Source organism: Halyomorpha halys, unplaced genomic scaffold (genome assembly GCF_000696795.3).
Source record: "Halyomorpha halys isolate HHAL.00 unplaced genomic scaffold, Hhal_1.1 Scaffold140.1, whole genome shotgun sequence".
Classification (NCBI taxonomy): Eukaryota; Metazoa; Arthropoda; class Insecta; order Hemiptera; family Pentatomidae; genus Halyomorpha; species Halyomorpha halys.
The window spans coordinates 770,328-788,902 of record NW_027105790.1 but is presented as its reverse complement, the minus strand read 5'-3'; the positions used below and the strand labels follow the sequence as shown (position 1 = coordinate 788,902).

Sequence of the window (18,575 nt, the reverse complement as noted above, 5' to 3'; positions counted from 1 at the left end):
TTATCTTTAAGTTATTGCTATTTGTTTTTATTACTATTGTTTTTGTCAACAATGAGAACTGGTTATTTATTTCAAATTAAAGGTATTTTAGAGGAAGATTTTTGGTAAATTTATCATTTAAGCCTTTTCAGACTATTTCGATAGGGATACAACCTATCTGGATGAAAGACGATTTAATTGCTAATTGATTCCCTGAATTCCAGGGAAGATTGAAAAATCGATTTCATAAAGTAGCGATTCTGGTCGAATGATGAAACACACACTGTAGGTGTCTCACAATGCCAGAGGGAGCTACAGATATGAGAGTCACAGATGATGTTGAAGTTGCGGTGGTGGTGGTGTCATAGAAGTCACCCTCATTGCCAACTAGGCTGTTGCTGCAATCCGAGGCTGGCTGTCTTCAGCAGGTCTGGACTTTCGTATCACAAGACCGAGGCGCACTTGGTCACTAGTAGGAAGCAAACCGAGACCATCACTGTCGCAGTATGTAGGTGAGAGGGTCGTTCTCAGCCGTGTTTAAAATAGCTAGGAGTTATGACTGATGCACTTCTCCGGTTTAACGTTCATATGGAATACATCAGCGCTAAAGCTGCTATAATAACAACCCTAATCTCACGTCTTATCCCGAACATTAGAGGTCCTAAAGAGATTCACAGAAGGCTTCTTGCTCCTGCTGATCCTTGCTCTCAATTCTGTGGTACGAAGCTCCAATTCGAAAAAATAAGATGCATATAAAACCATACAGGAAACAGATGGTTTCTGTTTAACAGAGCGTTTTGTTAAGGGAGGTAACTGCATTTCGAACTGTTTCATATGAAGCAGCATCCGTGATAGCCAGAATGCCTCCTATTGAATTTCTTGTTGAATAAAGAAGTAGATATTTTGAGCGACAATCTCGCTTTTCGTTGCTCAATGGAAACAGCGCTGGAAGGCTGCAGATACGGGAAGGTGGACCAAAAAGTTGATGCCCGATGCTGGTTCTTGGTATAGTCACCGACATGATGAGGTATATTTTTATTTATCCCAACTGTTGACTGGACACTGATGCTTTAGGGCCTACCAGTGCCGTTTTAAATTGGACAACATCACGTAATATCCTGCAATCAAGAAAAGAGTAGAGCAAGAATTTTTTGCATGTATACGTTTCAGTAAACTGAAGGAATATTCTGGAGAGAACATAACTTTAGATAACTTAGTGAGCCATATGCTACGCTCGGCCCAATATTGGGTGGTGAAGGAATTCGCCACAGTTAAGAGATTGAGAGCGGAAAAGAAGGCTAGAAGAGGTGACTGGCATGGAAAGCAGAAGAAAAGACATACGACTGATGAATGTTCCGTGTAGAGAGGATTAGCATGAGGCGGCACTCAGCCATTTCCCTCCACGAGTAATGCCTAACGGCGGTCCCGTGGAGGGGAGAGAACAGGTATAGGTAATTTGTACACCAGGATAGATCCGTGCAAATTTTCAATTTTATTTTATTATTTTGTATTTATGGATTATTTAGTGTTTTCAACAATGAGAACTGGTTATTTATTTCCAATTTTAAAAATGTAATTTTGTTTTAAGAGAAAAAAATCAATATTACAGGATTACATTAATGTATATAGAGGAAAAATTAGCATAATTTTTATTAATAAAGACTGTAATAAATTACATAATAATATACACAATAATGACAAGTTGTAAATTAATAAATATTAACAATATTAAAAAAAAAAAAATACCTAGTTAAGCAACACTGATGCTTCAGATGGTTCGATTGCTTGGAGTGAGTTCGATTGCAAGGATGCAGTTCGATGTGTGTGTGTTTTGGGGAGGTTTCATTTGTCAACAGTTTTCAGGTGTCTTTGATAGTGGGAATAGCATCTCGTCGATAACTAGCAACTAGAACTTTTACAGTATCTTGTTTTATAATGTCTGTTTCTAAAGCGCAAGTCCTGAAATTATATCGAGATATGATGAGAGAAGCTAAAAAAATCCCTGCATACAATTTCAGGTAATTTATTTTTGTATATTACAAAATAATTATTAATGCTTTGACATTTTTTAATTTATTCTTTGATCATCAATCTGACTTTAATTACTTATTACCAAAATTACTGTTTTCTGTATAATTTAATGAATTAATTATTCTTTGAAGTTTTATTTTCTTAATACTGTCTATTTAAAGTATTATCATATTGAAATGAACCGATTAGTTTCAAAACAACTATGTCTATTTTCATACATTTTACAGGATTGTGCCCTGTTCCATACTTATAAATCTATGAATTTGAACTCATTGTTATACTGAATTGAGAAGCTGTTGGTCAATAAGGTTTTGCTAGGTCATTTAGAACATTAAAAACTTTGAAAATAAAACATTTTATAGAAGAGATGGTTTGGAAACTAATCACCCCAAATAGTGAAGTAGATACTCTGTATTAATCAATTTCACACTTATCTGAATATTATTTTGTTATTAAAAACTATTTGTCATCTAATTATATTGTTACATTATGTAGATTTTTTGTTTTATTATTATAAAATCTAACCTTCATAACTTTTTTTCTCTGTACAATTTGAATAAATCTTAAATTGCTGTTTTTTATAGATTGATTAGTAATACTCATTGAATTACTAAAATTTTAATTGATTTTCTGTACCTATCATCTTGATTTAAATCTTGATTATTTTTACAATAAAACTTTAACTTGAATTTTGCTTTGTACTAGTCACTTGTCTTCTCTTAGTTTGACCTTCGCCTAAATTTGTTTCAGAACTTATGCACTGAGAAGGATTAAACATGGTTTTAATGAAAATAAGAATGTTAAATTAGAATGCATTAAAAACAAGTTTAATGATGGTCTTTTGGCTTATGACTCTTTGAAAAGACAAGTAAGTATTTTTCATTTAATTTATTGCCCCATGTCTATGTCTCATACTGTTTTTCTAAGATAGAATTCATTCAATTAGTCATTAGTAACAAAGCTAATTTTCAAACTTTATAGATTAATTACCTTTTAATATTAAAAAAGATAATGAGCGAGAACCATATACTTATGGAGTTTGAAAATTCTGGTCCAATAACCTGATACAAAATTTCAATTATGTAATCTTGTTTCTCAATGATACCAACAACTGGAAAGTAAGATCATTCACCCCTTTCTCTTTCCCTTCTCTTTTTACTTTCATTTACCTATATACGAAATATAAAGCAAGAAAATGTATTGCTATTGTGCTAAATTTTAAATTCAGGTTTCCAATGAAAATACACATTTGGAGGTCCCTTGGGTCTAAATAACCAGTTCTTGCAAAATGTGAACATCCTCGCTCAAAAACGAGAAGTTTTATGAAAGTGAAATTACATATTTAAGGCTGTTATATCCCTGAGATCTTATTATAACTTTTTTAGTAAAATCAATTTGACGCAAGTGTCACTTTATATTACAAAAAGTTATCTGAAATTGCTAAAATTTGAGCCCTAAGAGATCTCATTATTGTTTAAATAAATAAATTTTAGTCTCAAAACATTTTATATTTATAATTCCGACGTTTTAGCCATCCTCAAGGACAATCTTAATACAATTTTAGAACTACATCAATTTTAAAAAACTTTATGCTGGCTTTTCTACCCAAGTCATTAATTTCAGTCCACAATTAGCATATTTTGTCAATTCTTCGCATTAAATTGAAAATTAAAATTTTTAATCACAGTCAACCTTCTCTATTATCATTTATCACAACAATATTTCTTATTTATTTAAACTATAATAACCAGTTTCAAGAAAGTGTAAACATTATATATAAAAATCTAATTATGTTCAATAGTTCCTGAGACAATTTTTCGAAACCGATGTTTTATCCTAATTATTTAAAATAAACATTTTGTGTAATGTCTTAGAAATTGCTCTTATGAAGATATTCATTAAAATCAACTTCATGCCACATTTACCTAGCTTCAGTTTGAGTGCTAATTAGACATCCGTACATTTGATAGTCACTGAGATTATTATTATTGGCACGACAGAATTGGAGGTCCAAGGCCTCGCGTGATGTACTTTGGAAATATACATCGTGCGTTTCATGACGTGGTTTTCATAGTGTGGGTTCGTCACTCCCACGCCTATTTTTTGTGAGTGCCACCTATTGGCTAATGGGCCTCACAAATGCCTGGGGGGAGGCTGTGAGTGAGTATTGTATAATAATATGCTTGAAAAAATCCCGTATAGGGCTGGGGACTTAAACTCACAACCTTTGGGATGGCAGATAGGCATGTTACTACCCTGCTACTGTCACCCAGTTACTGAGATATTTGCCTAAAATAATTCACAAAATGTTGATTTTCTATTATTTAGAAAAAAAATTGGATTTTGAAAAACTGTATTTTTGGAACTATTGGACATACTGATGTATATTAGCACTCAATGTGTAAATGTACCATAAAGTTTCTATGGTAGTTTCAGTTTTTATGACCCTTGCCAAAATAAATTGATAAAAATGTTTTTTTGTAATTAGGAAAATATTTTTGTTTTAAAAAATTGTGTTTTAGGTACTATTTAATGTAATCAGATCTCTCAGGGCTCTAATTCATGCTACTTTAATAAACTTTTAATCAATTTTATTACAAAGTATTATTATTCAGCACATAGTAGTGAATAAAGATTGTAGGCTTATCAGTTTTTCGGGCAGCATTCTTTTTTAACTAATAAAATAGTATTTTTAAGCATGAAATTCTCTTTCAATTGGTACCTCACAAAAATTTTTTAATGATTTTTGAAAAAAAAATTCAAGATGGATGCCAAAAAAACATATTTTGCATGTTTTAATTTTTCTAGACTTTTAGTATGTCAAAAATATACCAACAATGAGCAGGAAAATTCAGGCCCTGTCTTAATGGGAATTAGTTCCAACTACTTGCTAATACTATGAAGTTATAGAAATCATGGAATTATTTGACCAAATAGTTAGTGTGTTATTTATTCCTTTTATGTATTTATTGAACTTTATTAACTTTTTATCACCTTATATGGTCTTTCTGATCTTTGGTTATTTTTAATTTTGCATGGTTTTATAATTGTACATATTGGAAGAGGAGACCTTAAAATAGTCGTAGAGTAATATTTAAAAAGTGTCAGAAATTAAAAAAACAACGTGAAACCCTTCACTCCCCGCCCTTCATGGTAGCCTTACTTACCTGACTTTTTAAACGGACAATTTTAGCAAGTAGATTGGTCTATGTACGCATAACACAATCTCACATGAGAAAATCATAACAAAAAAAAAGGCCATACTTCCCGGCTGGATCCGCCCCACTAAGACCCCCTGGGAATGACATTCCTATATCACTTTTGAAATATTTACTTGAAACGGGAAAAGGAGACTTAAGATCGAGCAATATTTAAAAAGGGCCTAAAATTGGAAAAGGGCGTGATACATTGTACATATTAGAATAGCTGATAATTGAGGGTTACAAAAAATTAACATTATGCTTTTATACATTTGAAATTTAAATTTCTTTATAAAAATTTATATTGTATAAAAATACTGAAAAAAAAGCAAAATAAAAAAAAATTTAATATATTTGTCCCAGTCTGTATGTGTTATCAGTTTTATTTATAGATGGTTATACCAATTGTTTTTATTAAAGATAGCAATAATGTTATTTTATTTTTATCTCCTTGATTTTTTTCAGGTTATTGTGTCAGCAATCTTCAAAACAGATAAAATTATTGTCGAAAATCAGATAGGTAAACCTTGTACATATGGTTAATGATTTTGTTTTTAGTTACAAATTGTGTATTGTTAATATGCTTGTTAACAGAAAATGTTAATTATTTATTGATCTAATATAAAATATATTTGTTATATTTATTTATTATTTGTTGTCTTTGTATTTATTGAAAATATAGTTTAGTTTGCTTTAATTATTTTTTTTTCCCCTCAGAAAAGGTTAATCTTTAAAAGATTTTTTTTATTTGATGAACCAAGTTTAATTGCTACTTATAAAACATTTATGCATATATTTATATATGTACTAAAATGTGATCACAGGTACTCACGGGCCACACAGAAGTATATAGAGGTTTTGTAAAAATATTCTTTTCAGAAATCAAATCTCATTAGTAAATAATCTATAGGTTAAAGTAGCGTAAGTATTAAAGTAGCACTAACACTTCTGTGAAATTTGGATTCATCTAATAGTTGGGCCAGAGTTATTTAAAGATATTATTGAATTTCATATGATTGCTCTAATAGAATATATTATAGTTGTGAGTATTTTATTTTCTTGTTTTGAGCTATATTATTGTTATTCAAAAGAGCTAATGATAAAAATGACAGCTAAATATTACTGTTATAATGTTTTGATGATAAATGAGGAGCTGGTTCACCTTCTACCAGAAGAGCTAGTAAATTTAAATTAGATTGATTGCTTATTGTGCATTGGAGAACTATGCACTTTTAGGTTAACACCACACTGGTGAAGAACTGTAAAATTTGCGGCAATGATTGTAATGTCCCTTATTTTTAATTGCATTTTTATACTGCTTCTAAAACAATTCAAGGTTCCTCAATGTTGCATGAAGGATTTTTAAATGATCTTCTGATCCAGAGTCATAGCTTGCTTACCATCATATGGGCATTGTTGTCTTGTTTTCTTTTGTGTTTGTCATTCGGTGGGGATGTGATTTGAGTTGCGTTTTTTTTTTTTTTTTTTTTTTTTAGTAGGGGTGGCCGGTTGTTTTTTTTTTTTTTATGATTTTTTTTGTGGTATACTCAGTATTTTACTTTTTATTTGTATTATTTAAAGTTTCGACTTGAAGCCTAGAGATATAAAATTCATTGGAGAAATAATGAATTAACTTGTTACGACACATATTTATTTGTTAGAAACCTGAACTACAATCTCATACCATTTTTCTATTCTACTGATATTTTAAAAAAATATTCTGTTATAGAATAGTACCAATTAATGTGCTGCCTGGTTTACATTTAGAATTAACACACTAACAAATATAATATTTTAAAGCTAATGAAAAAAAAAAACCTTATCTAGAATACAGCTAGTAATTTACAATTGTTTAATATTACTTTGAGGTTGGGTTTAAGTTAGATTGGATAATGTTAGAAAATAATAAATACACATTAATTTCTACTTATACACTGTGAATTTACAATTTAATACAGAATGGAATGGTCCCATCTCATAAAAATTTTGCTTCATTTGGGAGGTTTTATAAGGTTCTTTATTTATTTTAATGAAATTTACTGTATTTAAGAATACAATTAGCAAATGACATAGACTCGCATAGAAGTTGGTAGTGCTGTACTATCAGTTTTATGTTACAATGTAAATTACACTGAAGAATACTTTGAGGTGACTACCTTTCCATGACGCAATCTACATGTTCAGCATTATGTGAAATAAACTTTATTTTTTTTATTATAGCATTCTCTGAAGTGTATATACCAATGAAATAAATTTTTCAAGTGATAGGACTTATTCAGTTTTTCAAATTTAACAATTAACAAATATAATGGACAGGAGTGCGTTAATAATGCCAACAAATACATTTACATCTATGTGGCTAATTTATATACATATTTTGTAGTACAAGGGAGTTCATTTAGTTAAGGAATTATCTTAATTACTATTTATAAAATATTACTGCTTATAAATAAATATATTTAGTTACTTATAGCTAGTTACAATATGATGATTACCCCAAGTAGATGCACACTCAGGTTTTAAATTCCAGTCCACTGGTAGTAGTGTTAATTTAAGGTGCGCTTACACCGGAATTAACATTTTTGTTTGTTGGAAATAGCTTTGTTAATAACATTTCATTATTGACTAGTGTAAACAGTAGTAATCAAAATGTTATCAACATTATGCTAATAACAATGTTACTGGTAACATATTGGTGTAAACGCACCTTTACAAATAAAATCTTTTGTAATTTGTAAGGAAGATTTTTCCCACATAATATTAATTAATAAAAAACTTAAATTGGATATATTTAATAAAATACTTAAGAAATGATAAATTATGTTTTTGTTTTTTTTCATCCTTTTGTTATTTAGTACTACAAAATCTTCTTAACTCCTATCTAGAAACACTTAGCTTTTATGAAAAAAAGTTTACTCCCTCATTTTATCATTCCCATGAACTTAGTTTTATTAATGTTTGCAAACAGTGTATAGCACAACAAAGTTGGATAATTTAATAATACAAAATTGATATTCCATTGTTTATTAATGTGCATAGATATATTCCTTTCTTAGAAAAAATTGATATGAGTGCATAGAAACAATCAATAACTCTAGGAAAAAACTTGTAACAACATTTAAAATGTATTTTATTGTGGTTCTGTTTTCCTATTACCTAGAATATGTTAATGAATCAGACCATGAATTTTACAAAATACAGAACTAAGAGAAAAGTCTGTATCATTCTCATAATTATTAATTTTTGTTTTCATTTTCATTGATGTTGCCAAGATAAGATTAGAGATTAGAATATATTACATATTAATTTATAATATTTTTTTCTTAAATAGTTTCTGATTTATTTACTATATTGTTATTGATATGTAATATGGATATGATGATTTTGAAATAGCCTATTTAGTAGGATACATTAATACTTAAGTTATATTCTTCTTCGAAATTTGTATTCCTATTTATACTCATGAATAACAATGAAAGATACAATTTAGATAACTTTTTTGGGTTAGTTTATCAAATAATATCATGACCACTTTTTGAAGTGAAACTTCTTTACCGATGCCAGTGTTCTACAACTCCCAAAAAAAAAAATTAAATGGAATTAAATTGATTTTGTGACTCAAGATGAAATGAAAGCGGTGCAGGAGGAGCAATACAGGTCAATCCTAGAAGGAAATGTTTTATATTGCAATAAGAGAGTAGGAGATTACAGTAGCTTAACAATTCTGGCTGTGTCAGTCCGATTATGTGAGCTCAATTAAGCTTATACTCTTTTAATACAATATATAAAACAATTCTTGCTAGAATTGGCCTAAGAAAAGACTGTTCTATTCTGATTATATTATAATAATAATATAATTAGCTAATATTTTCCGCCTTAAGTTATAAGAGTGAACAGTTATATAGCTCCTCTTTGTGATGAGCCATGATTCAAAATTGTATGATTTCAATAAAAAGTAATTTTTTTAATGATAGAAAACAGATTTTTCTGTTCTTTAGAACTAGTATTGAATATTCTATCTTAATCATTGCCTCCTAACACTAGTAAAATAACTTATTTTATTAAAATCTTTCACAGTGCACTCATTATTCAAGAGATAATACTAACAATCGGTTTTAATGTAATGTCAATTTGAATACCTGCTAGATTGATTACTAGTCCTGTTGTAGTCCATTGAATATTATTGAATATTTATTGAATATTTGTTCTTTGGCTTTATGTTTAATTTTAAATTAATAATGTTGCAATTATTCAACTTGCATGGAAATCAAAGTCAATGACATTTAATATAAATAGTCAAGAGAACACTGAAAGCTAATTGTCCCAGTTGTTTATTGTAATATATCAATTATCTAAATGAGACATCTCGAATCTTAAAACAGTCAGAAAAAAATTAATTAGGCAACCTTCTTAATAAATTGTCATAGAATAAAACAATCAACAATCTTTATCAATTTGTTTTTGTTGACAAAAGTTGAATATGCTTACATTTATATTATTGTGGAAACAATTTTATATAAACTGCTCTCTGGCTTAGAGTAGGGTGGCTCAACTGGATAATGGTGAGGAGGGCCCTAGACCTTAGGTTGGGGATCGAAACGTCTGTTTTGTTCAAGAATAAAGGCTTTAAGAAAAGAAAAATTACTTGTTAATCAATTTAAAACATATATTTAGAAGGAACAGGGAGAGATATCTCGAGGCTAGTGGAGTATCATTATGAATGATATGAAATGAATCATTTCATTTTATATGGTGGATAATCTTAATGTTTGTAAGGCTCCACCAGGTTTGGTCTGGTTTGTATAATTCTATTATTTAATTTCTAGATATGGAAGTTGGCCCCTGGCAGAGTCCTCAATATTAATTATAAATTCATCTTTAATATTCATCATTTGTCTGCTTGCTTGTAATTATTTGCTGGTTTGAGAGACTGGATAGTTTGTTTTTTGGATTCTTCTTTCAAGTTTCTTTTATTAATATCCATTTTTTTTATTAATGTAAATTTATTCATTTAGTAGTTGCCAAGAATTAATTTTGGTGCATTAAAAAAAGACCCCTCATATACAAAAATATTGAAACAATATAATAATTTGGGCAACGATCTACCCCAATATCACTGTTATGCTGACAAAAATCTACCATATATACCATATACCACTTTTATTGTGAGGGTATGTTTCCATCATTTGCCCAGATCATGTTAACTTTACCTGCTAATAATATACTTGACTATTTGTTTGCATCATTGTTTAGATGGTGTTAATGTTTACCTACTAATAATATGATAAAAGGAATAGTCATAGAAAATAAATAGGCTACTAATTCTTTGTTCTTTACATTTTAGGAAGTAGGGGTTAAGTTGGTGCCACACTTGTGCCCAGCCTGGTCTAGTGTGTACCAAAATAGGTATTGGTGATGTTTGGTGAGTACATCAATGTTAATAATCGTCAAATGTGAAGGCAAGCACTGGATGCAAATATTTACCAAAGAATAATGGTTTTGGTTGGGCACTAGTGTTTACCAACCTTTAGATGTGAACTAGTACCCTGCAAGGTTCATTACAAGTTTAGGTGATTATTGTTTTTGCTACTCCTATATCCAGATTACCACTGTAGACTTTGACTTTCTCTAGAGATACTCTGTCCCATTTTTAGTTGAGAAAAGGGCTTAACCAATTATGGTTCATGTCAACGAGATGAGATAGAAAACGATGTAAGGTCAGACACAAGTTAAGACTCAGCTGGTGAGGAGTGTTAATGTGGTCAGGGCATGCTCATGTACAGCCACACCGGCCCTCCGGCCAAGAATAAAAACTGAGTTGGAAGTTCTATTCTGAAAGCAGGAAAGTTAATGTTGGTCGAAATACGAGTCCGTGATGTTTCAGAACATATAACATATCAACTTTAACATCACTTCTCGGCATCGCTTAATACCAATGCTGTGCTTATGCTTCTAGCAGGAACACGTCATCTTACAAGGAAGTAAAATTATTTAGGAAGTAGCTATTCTTTAAGACAAAGCTTTGCACTGTGACGAACATACCTTTGATGCTTGTAATCAATACGAAGCCGTAAACAGTTGTAATTTTTTTCCTGGTGCCATGGGTTATTTAGATGAAAGGGGAGTAAGCAACATTCATCCTAGAGAAAATAAACGATAGAGCTTCTGTTGATTAAACCTCCTTTCCATCCTCACCAAGTTGGGTTTCAACTTGTGCCCGACCTGAGCCCCACTCAAAGTGTTAAGTGCCAACCTAACTTTTTCAACTGCTTTGAAATTATATGAACAGAAACGTAAATTGTTCAATGTAGCTATAAATAGTATTGTTTTATTTACTTTTAACACAAACTCATCCTAGTAAAAATTTTTGAGACGCAACACGTACTAACTACGACAATTTATTCATATGGCTACAACAATCGTGCGGCGATAAATCTTTTAACATACTACAATTCACATTTTTTAAAATTAAAAAATACTAATGAATCATTTGGAGGTTAATGTACAATATATGAACTTCTTGTTCACTTTAGAATTCTGGAGGATAGTTAAAATGGGATTCAATATTTGTACATCAACTTTTTTTTTTTTTTTTAATTTTTTTTTAAATTTTTTTTTCATTCAACTTATCTTCCCTCCTTATCCGACTATGCCCACTCTCACATTTTCCAATCTACGTATTTCAACTTTGTCAAAATATTTCCTTCTGAAAGGTGAAAAGTAGACATCTAGTTTGCGAAGTGACAATTACAGGTTAAGCTCTTGACAGTAATGCTATATTTCGTGAATCCTTTAAACTGTGTTAGGTAGGGGCCTCCAGTCGAGGCTGTCCACGCTTGTTGTTTCTGACAATAATCGACTTGCTGATCTTCTTCTCCTGTTCTTGCGGGTATATACGCTCAAAACCTAAAACATAATTATTTATTTAATTAATTACAAATTAACCTTTTTTTAAAAAATATTATAAAAAATTGCATGCAATTATAATTGGTATGTTTTATGATCTTACGGCCCAGTTCCGTGGTATTATTTTCCTATTTAGCTTATGTCTTATATGTAGTTTCTTTCGGTGGGGTTTTCAAGCCTAGACGTTTTACAAGCACAAACAGGACAAACCAAAGTGTGAGATATCCTCTTCAGGGATTTCTCTTCCATAAAAGACAGTGTGTAATAAATAATATTCATAGTAGATCAGGACTTGGTGGATTCTAAACTTTTATTTCATCCTGCCTTCTCTGGATCTTTCCTTTATTCAATAATTTTTTGTCCTTTCATCAGAACCTACAGCAAGTAGGTCTCTTCATGATCGTAAACGAGTATCTTACGAAGTGGAGTTTCCTTCCTAAAAGGACCTACAGGGAATACTTACCTATGAACCATGAATTGTCGAAGACTTCTGATATAGAGTACCTCATCTCTATAACCGATATTATCAACTCTATATTAAATTAGGGATACTTAACATTGTGTCTTTTCCACAGGTATCATGTTTAGCAATTTATTGAATGTAGATGGTGGCGTGGATATTTATTAATCAGATCAATTTCGGTTTATTACAATGACTCTAGGTTTGTTAAGAATATCAAAAATAAACTTATTGTACTTTATCGCAGAAACTAGTGAACCAAATTCTTACTTGTCATAATGGTTTTTATTAATATTGAGTATATATAATTGAGAATACTGAAGGACTTGACTAAATTATTGTTTACTCGGAATAATATTGGTAGTGCCCAAATATTATTCGGCAAAATTTGGTTGGGGTTGATGGTTTCTTTTACTGCTTCGGTCTGGGTGAAGCAGTAGTGTTTTGGTCTGGTCCAGCCTTCTTCTTCGTCTACTGTTTCCCCTAACCCTCAGCACTCGCCCAGCTTTCTTAATTTCGTTCAGCTAGTCCACTTGCGAACTGTACTCTTGGTTTCTTTACTTACTACTAACAGCCTAGCTGGTCTACGACTTCCGATTTCTACTTTTGAATTACTAACTTTCAACTACCTTCAGTTCTTCCTCATTTTTTTAAACTACTCTTCTCTTCCCTTCTCCCCCCTTCTCTCCAAAACATATTTTTTACCCTCTCCCCTTTTGAATCTCCTTCCAGTCTTCGAATTGGATGTTCTTCGTTGGCAGAATGGTAGGGGTCGAGGGATCGACTTCACTTTGCTATATGGAAATGAAACCGCTCTTGACATGAAATGACCTAAGACACCTTTAGTTCCTGTAGAAGAAGGTTGTTTCCATATCTTTTGTTTTATATATCTTTGTCCATAATCATCCTACTACATGAAAAATTCCCTTTCTATAATTCTGAGTTGCCAATTATTTAGAATTTAAACACAATCAAACTAAACTCTTTTATAGAATATTGTCAGTACATAGTATAACATCGTGTACTTTTAATTAAGTACACGATCGGCTTATCCTAGTCACTAAGCTATTATAGTCAAAATGAAAAATTCGAAATTTATAATGTACCTCAAAATACATTTCTAACCTCCCAGCAGGGAATCAAACCGGTGTCTGCTGTTGTAAAGGTGATGCGTTCTGGATTAGTGCTCCAACTTGCATGGCTTACCCTTAACTTAGGCTTCTCACTTTAGACATGAAAGATGGTGTCTGTTTCTCAAACGAAAAATCATAACCTTGTAATTAAGTAAATATGTATCCTTTATTCTCTTAGTTGTGATAATAACCTATCTTATGATATATCTAGATACTTGGCCGATCAACGAGTGTCTCTCTTTTAGTTTGTCAACGGATTTATAGAGTGCAGACTGGAGAATCTATAAAAGATTTCCAAAAATTGAAATAAAATAGAGTGTGACTAGTGACTGACCATCGGTTGTATTAAGTAAATGTTTTTCTTATTATTCTTTTGGTATCCATGATACTAAATACGAAATATTTGGGGTAATTTAGGATTATCGATTAACCCTTTTAGCTTCATGATCTCATAGATATTTATATTCAATAGATTTTTTTTTAAAGAATAGGGTTCTTTCCTAACATTATATGAGTGTGCACAGCAAACAGAGCTCTCAAGAAGACAGCAAACAGAATCTATTTATAGATTGTGAACTATACCCTACAGGTAGAGTTTTGTCTTTGGTATAAACTATGTTCAGTTTCTCCAGCTTGGGTGTATCCGTTTTTGTAAATATAGGTGCTAATGGCGATTCGTTGTTTATTATTTATTTATTATAAGTTTATTTTTAAAAAATATTATGAATATAATAAGGCTTACGAATTTAAATATGTGGACATCATGACCAGGGCCAATGAGGCAAATCGACGAAAATTGGACAAGCGTTTCTGCCCCCATTTTTTTCTCCTCCAATAATCACTTAAATTTCTCATTAAAAAAAATAAATAAACGCTAAATATTATTAATGAAAATAAATCTGAATAAAAATAGATTTGTCTCGTATATTCCAATAAATACAACCGTAATAATTAAAACACTATATTTCTTTAATTTAACATAAATAATAATGAAAAAATAAAATAAGAAAGCTAACTGAAAGCCAAACTGTTAATAAAAAGGATAATAATAAATAAAACTAAGTACAGAAAAAAAAATCTATAGTCATAACTAACATATATTTATTTTCCTGGTCTTCAGAAGGAGAAAATCCTCGATAAAAAAATATTTGCTATCATAAGTTCACTATAACACTACTTACAATATCTCCTGATCATTACTCATCAAATAAATGGCGTATATAGTAGAGATATAAATAATGCCTCATTAATTCTTCAGTGTTTTTGACTGACTACAACTGCGTTTCAAAGAGACGTTACAGACAGGCATGTCTTTGTAGGTTTAGTAATAATTTGTTAGATGCACTGATATGCAACAAATAAAATTATTTATTTATATTAAATTCATATAGTTTTCAAATTTTTAAATACTTTTTATTAAACCTTCTTTTATTAAGAATTTTGCATCGGAAAGGTGAGGATTAAATCTTTCCAATACAGAATTCTTCGCCTCCGTTTTCACAGCTCTGATCATAAAATAGTTAAAATATTCGAGTCACGCCCGAGCTGTGAAGTTGTCCCAAGAGATTAAGTGGAATTACGAATCGAAAGGTATTGGAAGAGTACTGCGGAAATTATTAATTCATCGTTATTCAATGGCCTGAAATTTATTCCAAAAACTTCAAAATTTTTGCCGCGAGATGAAATCCTGCTTTATGAGCTCCACGTCGTTATATTAATAATAACAATAAAGGGTTAGCGAACCCGAAGGTTCAATGCCGATACCACCTTTGGTTCTCTTCATACATCTGTCCAGTGGCGCCCCTCCAAACCCAAATCTATTAAATCAGTTTCTACCATCTACGTTTTGGCCTACTCCTCGGACCGTTATCCGTCGATTCAGAGCTTATTAACATTTTAGAGATCTGATCGTTACTTATCAAGTCCCTCAAACTTACACGCCCATCTTTTTCTCCGCAATGCTGTAACTTGAATTATATTTACTGGCTGTAGTTCCCTCAGAGTATCGTTATAACATTACTTTAATCAGAAAATAAAGTGTAATAAAACAACTCTCGATTCAGTCATCTTTGTGGGTTTGAAGATAATTACCCATTTGATATTATTCAAGTTAGTTAAATTTCATATCTAATTTGATCCCTGACATTATCTGGAATAGCTTTGTGATAACGGTCAATATCCACCATCTCTAGCTGTATGTTGATCAACTGCGCTTTAAGCCAAATGGAAATAAGCCGATGGGGCTTGGAGTTATACACCCAGAGTACTGTATGGCCACACATTTGCAAAGAAATCTGTAACACTCGACCGTGAGTCCACCTGAAACTTTGATGATTGGAAGGTGTTGGTGATAAGTCGGGGATTCTCCTAGGTTCTCTTTCTGGACCGTAGCAGTATACAATGATTAAAGAGGCGGAAGCTGCTTGAGCACGCCAGGACCCAGTAATGGGTTGGATTAAAGCAGAAGTAAAAAACTAAATGGCCAGTTTTAATATTTTATTGCAGTTTATTTTTTACTACTTAAAGCATTGCTATAACCATTTTCTCTTCGCAATAAAATAAATTTTAAAAAAGAAGTAAAATTGTTGAACAACCAATAAGAACTATGACAAACTAATTCACGCCGTTTTGCAATATTTCATTAGCCATATTTTTTAATATTTCTCGATTTAAAAAATGCTCAAGTCTCCTCTTCCCGAGGTGAAATTATACCGCCACTAAATCAGGGTTAAGCAGGGTGGGCTGCCGGGAAGAATTGCCTTCTATTTTGTTATTTTTATTTATTATTAATAGCTTTGTGTTAAAGGTAGTAACCCACTTTCGAATTTATTCGGGGAGAGGGGAGAATAGGTACGAGATTTTACAACAAGACCAAAAATAATACAAGATGAATTGTGGATATTTAACCTTTTTTGAATATATCAATCTTAATATCTCTTTCAAATTAAAATTGCTTCGTAAAGTTGTGTTTACCGTTGGAAAATGAGACAAATTTTATAAAATCCCCAAGATCCTACATCAAAAATTTAAAAAAAAAATTGAGTAATATTCTACCGAGTATTTTCGGATATTATTAATTTTAACCTGTTTTCTTTGCTTGGCAGCTCCAATACCAAACGAAGCGATATTTTCCTACAAATCGGTTGGCTTCTTGCAGAAAATTCATGGTACATTCTGAAAATGGTGTCATAAGTTCAGATATATTCAAGTAAATTCGAATTTTCGAAAACATAATTCATAAAAAAAACATAATTCCACAACTACTTAAGATAGAAAGATAGAGTTGTGCATTTTTTATAGAGTAATCCCCCCTCCCTAATTCCTGACATTTCCTTCTGCAACATCCTATATATTCAATTATTTAAGAAAAAGACTGGCACAAATAATTTTCATTTGTTATTACTTTTTTCTTCTAACCTTGATTTATTATCTGTGTTAAATTGTGATTTATCACCAAGATAATAAATTTGCTATCAACATTTACCTTTTTATACAAATAATCACATATACTATTACAATATTTTCAATTTTTGGAGTAATAGAAAATAATGAGATGAATAACTAACTAAACTAATATTAAATGTTCTATATCAGAAGACTTCAGCCCTGGGCACTGATATTTGTGTTTGATGTTCGACATTTTGGTACAATTGGAAGTGAGCTTTATTGACAGTGTGGTTGAGGGAACCATAGAAGCTCCTGCCAAACCACATTTTCCTGCCTGTCAATTTTTCCCTTAGAGATTCAATTCAACTTTGTCAATTTGGCATAATTCAACTCAATAGCATCGAAGACCTGTACTCAACTTGTGTTCCTCTCTCTGTTTCATATAAATTAATGATTTCTTTATTTTGTTTAATTATATGCTTTAGTTATACTTTTAAAAGACATACCTGTGAATTGCAAGTAGCTGACAACGCCATAAGAACACCTTGAATTGCATGAAGTACATTGTAAGCAACCCAAAAGAAATAAGCATTGGTTGCCATGTGAAGGGCTCCACAAATATCCAAAATAGTCAGAAGAGCAACAAATCTAGCATAAAGTGAAAGCTCCAGTCTTCCAGATGTTGACATTCTGTAAAGAAAGAACATTAATCATTATTATTAAGAGAAACTTATTTTTTTCATTATATGTTTGGCATATGATTCTATTTATAAGTAAGGCTGTGCCCACATGAAAAATCAGGATTTGAACAGGACTTTTTCAGCATAGAAATAGCTGCTCAAATATGCTTTGTCATCAGGGCCCATTTATTCAAATGTTTGATTGGTTACTAATGGAAATACTATAGTTTCAAAAAATTTGTATGACTTTTTTTTTGTTGTATTTTTTCAAAAAATCCTACTAATAGTATATTTCCAATTATAATATAGTGCCAATAAATAAATAAATAAGTGGTATTCTTAGCATACCTTGTTCTGGACTTTATATCTGCCTCCATTCGAAGCCTATACTCAAGTGAAACTCTGGACCTAATCAATGCACAAGCAGATCCTGATAGCAGGGAAAGAGCAGGGAAACTATAAGTCAGTAGGTAAATTTTATTTTCGGAGAACCTAAAATAAAATAATTTTACCTGTAGTGATACTTATTATTTAATTTTTTTTTTTTAATAAACATAGATTTATTAATTGATAGATATTACAATCTGCCACACAGTTGTGAGCAATAGGTAATATTGATGAATGATCTCATACATTCAGAGCTTATTAACATTTTAGAGATCTGATCATTACTTATCAAGTCCCTCAAACTTACACGCCCATCTATCGGTTGTATTAAGTAAATGTTTTTCTTATTATTCTTTTGGTATCCATGATACTAAATACTTCAGTATGTACAAAATAGAAACGAAATATTTGG

At 31.1% G+C, this 18,575-nt stretch overlaps 2 protein-coding genes across 2 annotated transcripts in view; one reads left to right on the top strand and one right to left on the bottom strand.

Moving 5' to 3' along the window:
• The first annotated feature begins 1,810 nt into the window (after nucleotides 1–1,810).
• Nucleotides 1,811–5,907, top strand: LOC106678397 (LYR motif-containing protein 4). The gene is made up of 3 exons (XM_014416876.3): nucleotides 1,811–1,997; nucleotides 2,761–2,878; nucleotides 5,676–5,907. Exons 1-3 carry the CDS (start codon nucleotides 1,915–1,917, stop codon nucleotides 5,751–5,753), a joined length of 279 nt encoding a protein of 92 aa, XP_014272362.1. The 5' UTR covers nucleotides 1,811–1,914; the 3' UTR covers nucleotides 5,754–5,907.
• Nucleotides 5,908–6,853: 946 nt separating this feature from the next.
• Nucleotides 6,854–18,575, bottom strand: part of LOC106678398 (adhesion G protein-coupled receptor E4) — a 551,070-nt gene continuing 539,348 nt past the window's right edge. Inside the window, exons 6-8 of the mRNA XM_067053511.1 lie at nucleotides 18,125–18,268; nucleotides 17,603–17,786; nucleotides 6,854–12,116 (exon numbers count right to left, since the gene is read on the bottom strand). Coding sequence (XP_066909612.1) covers nucleotides 12,003–12,116; nucleotides 17,603–17,786; nucleotides 18,125–18,268 — 442 coding nt within the window. The 3' untranslated portion in view covers nucleotides 6,854–12,002. The remainder of the gene's footprint in view (nucleotides 12,117–17,602; nucleotides 17,787–18,124; nucleotides 18,269–18,575) is intronic.

Excerpts from the sequence above, each read along its gene's own strand:
- LOC106678397 (XM_014416876.3), top strand. The coding sequence starts at position 1,915 with ATGTCTGTTTCTAAAGCGCAAGTCCTGAAATTATATCGAGATATGATG. Across the intron at positions 1,998-2,760 it reads ATCCCTGCATACAATTTCAG|AACTTATGCACTGAGAAGGA; the intron begins GTAATTTATTTT and ends AATTTGTTTCAG. Across the intron at positions 2,879-5,675 it reads ATGACTCTTTGAAAAGACAA|GTTATTGTGTCAGCAATCTT; the intron begins GTAAGTATTTTT and ends GATTTTTTTCAG.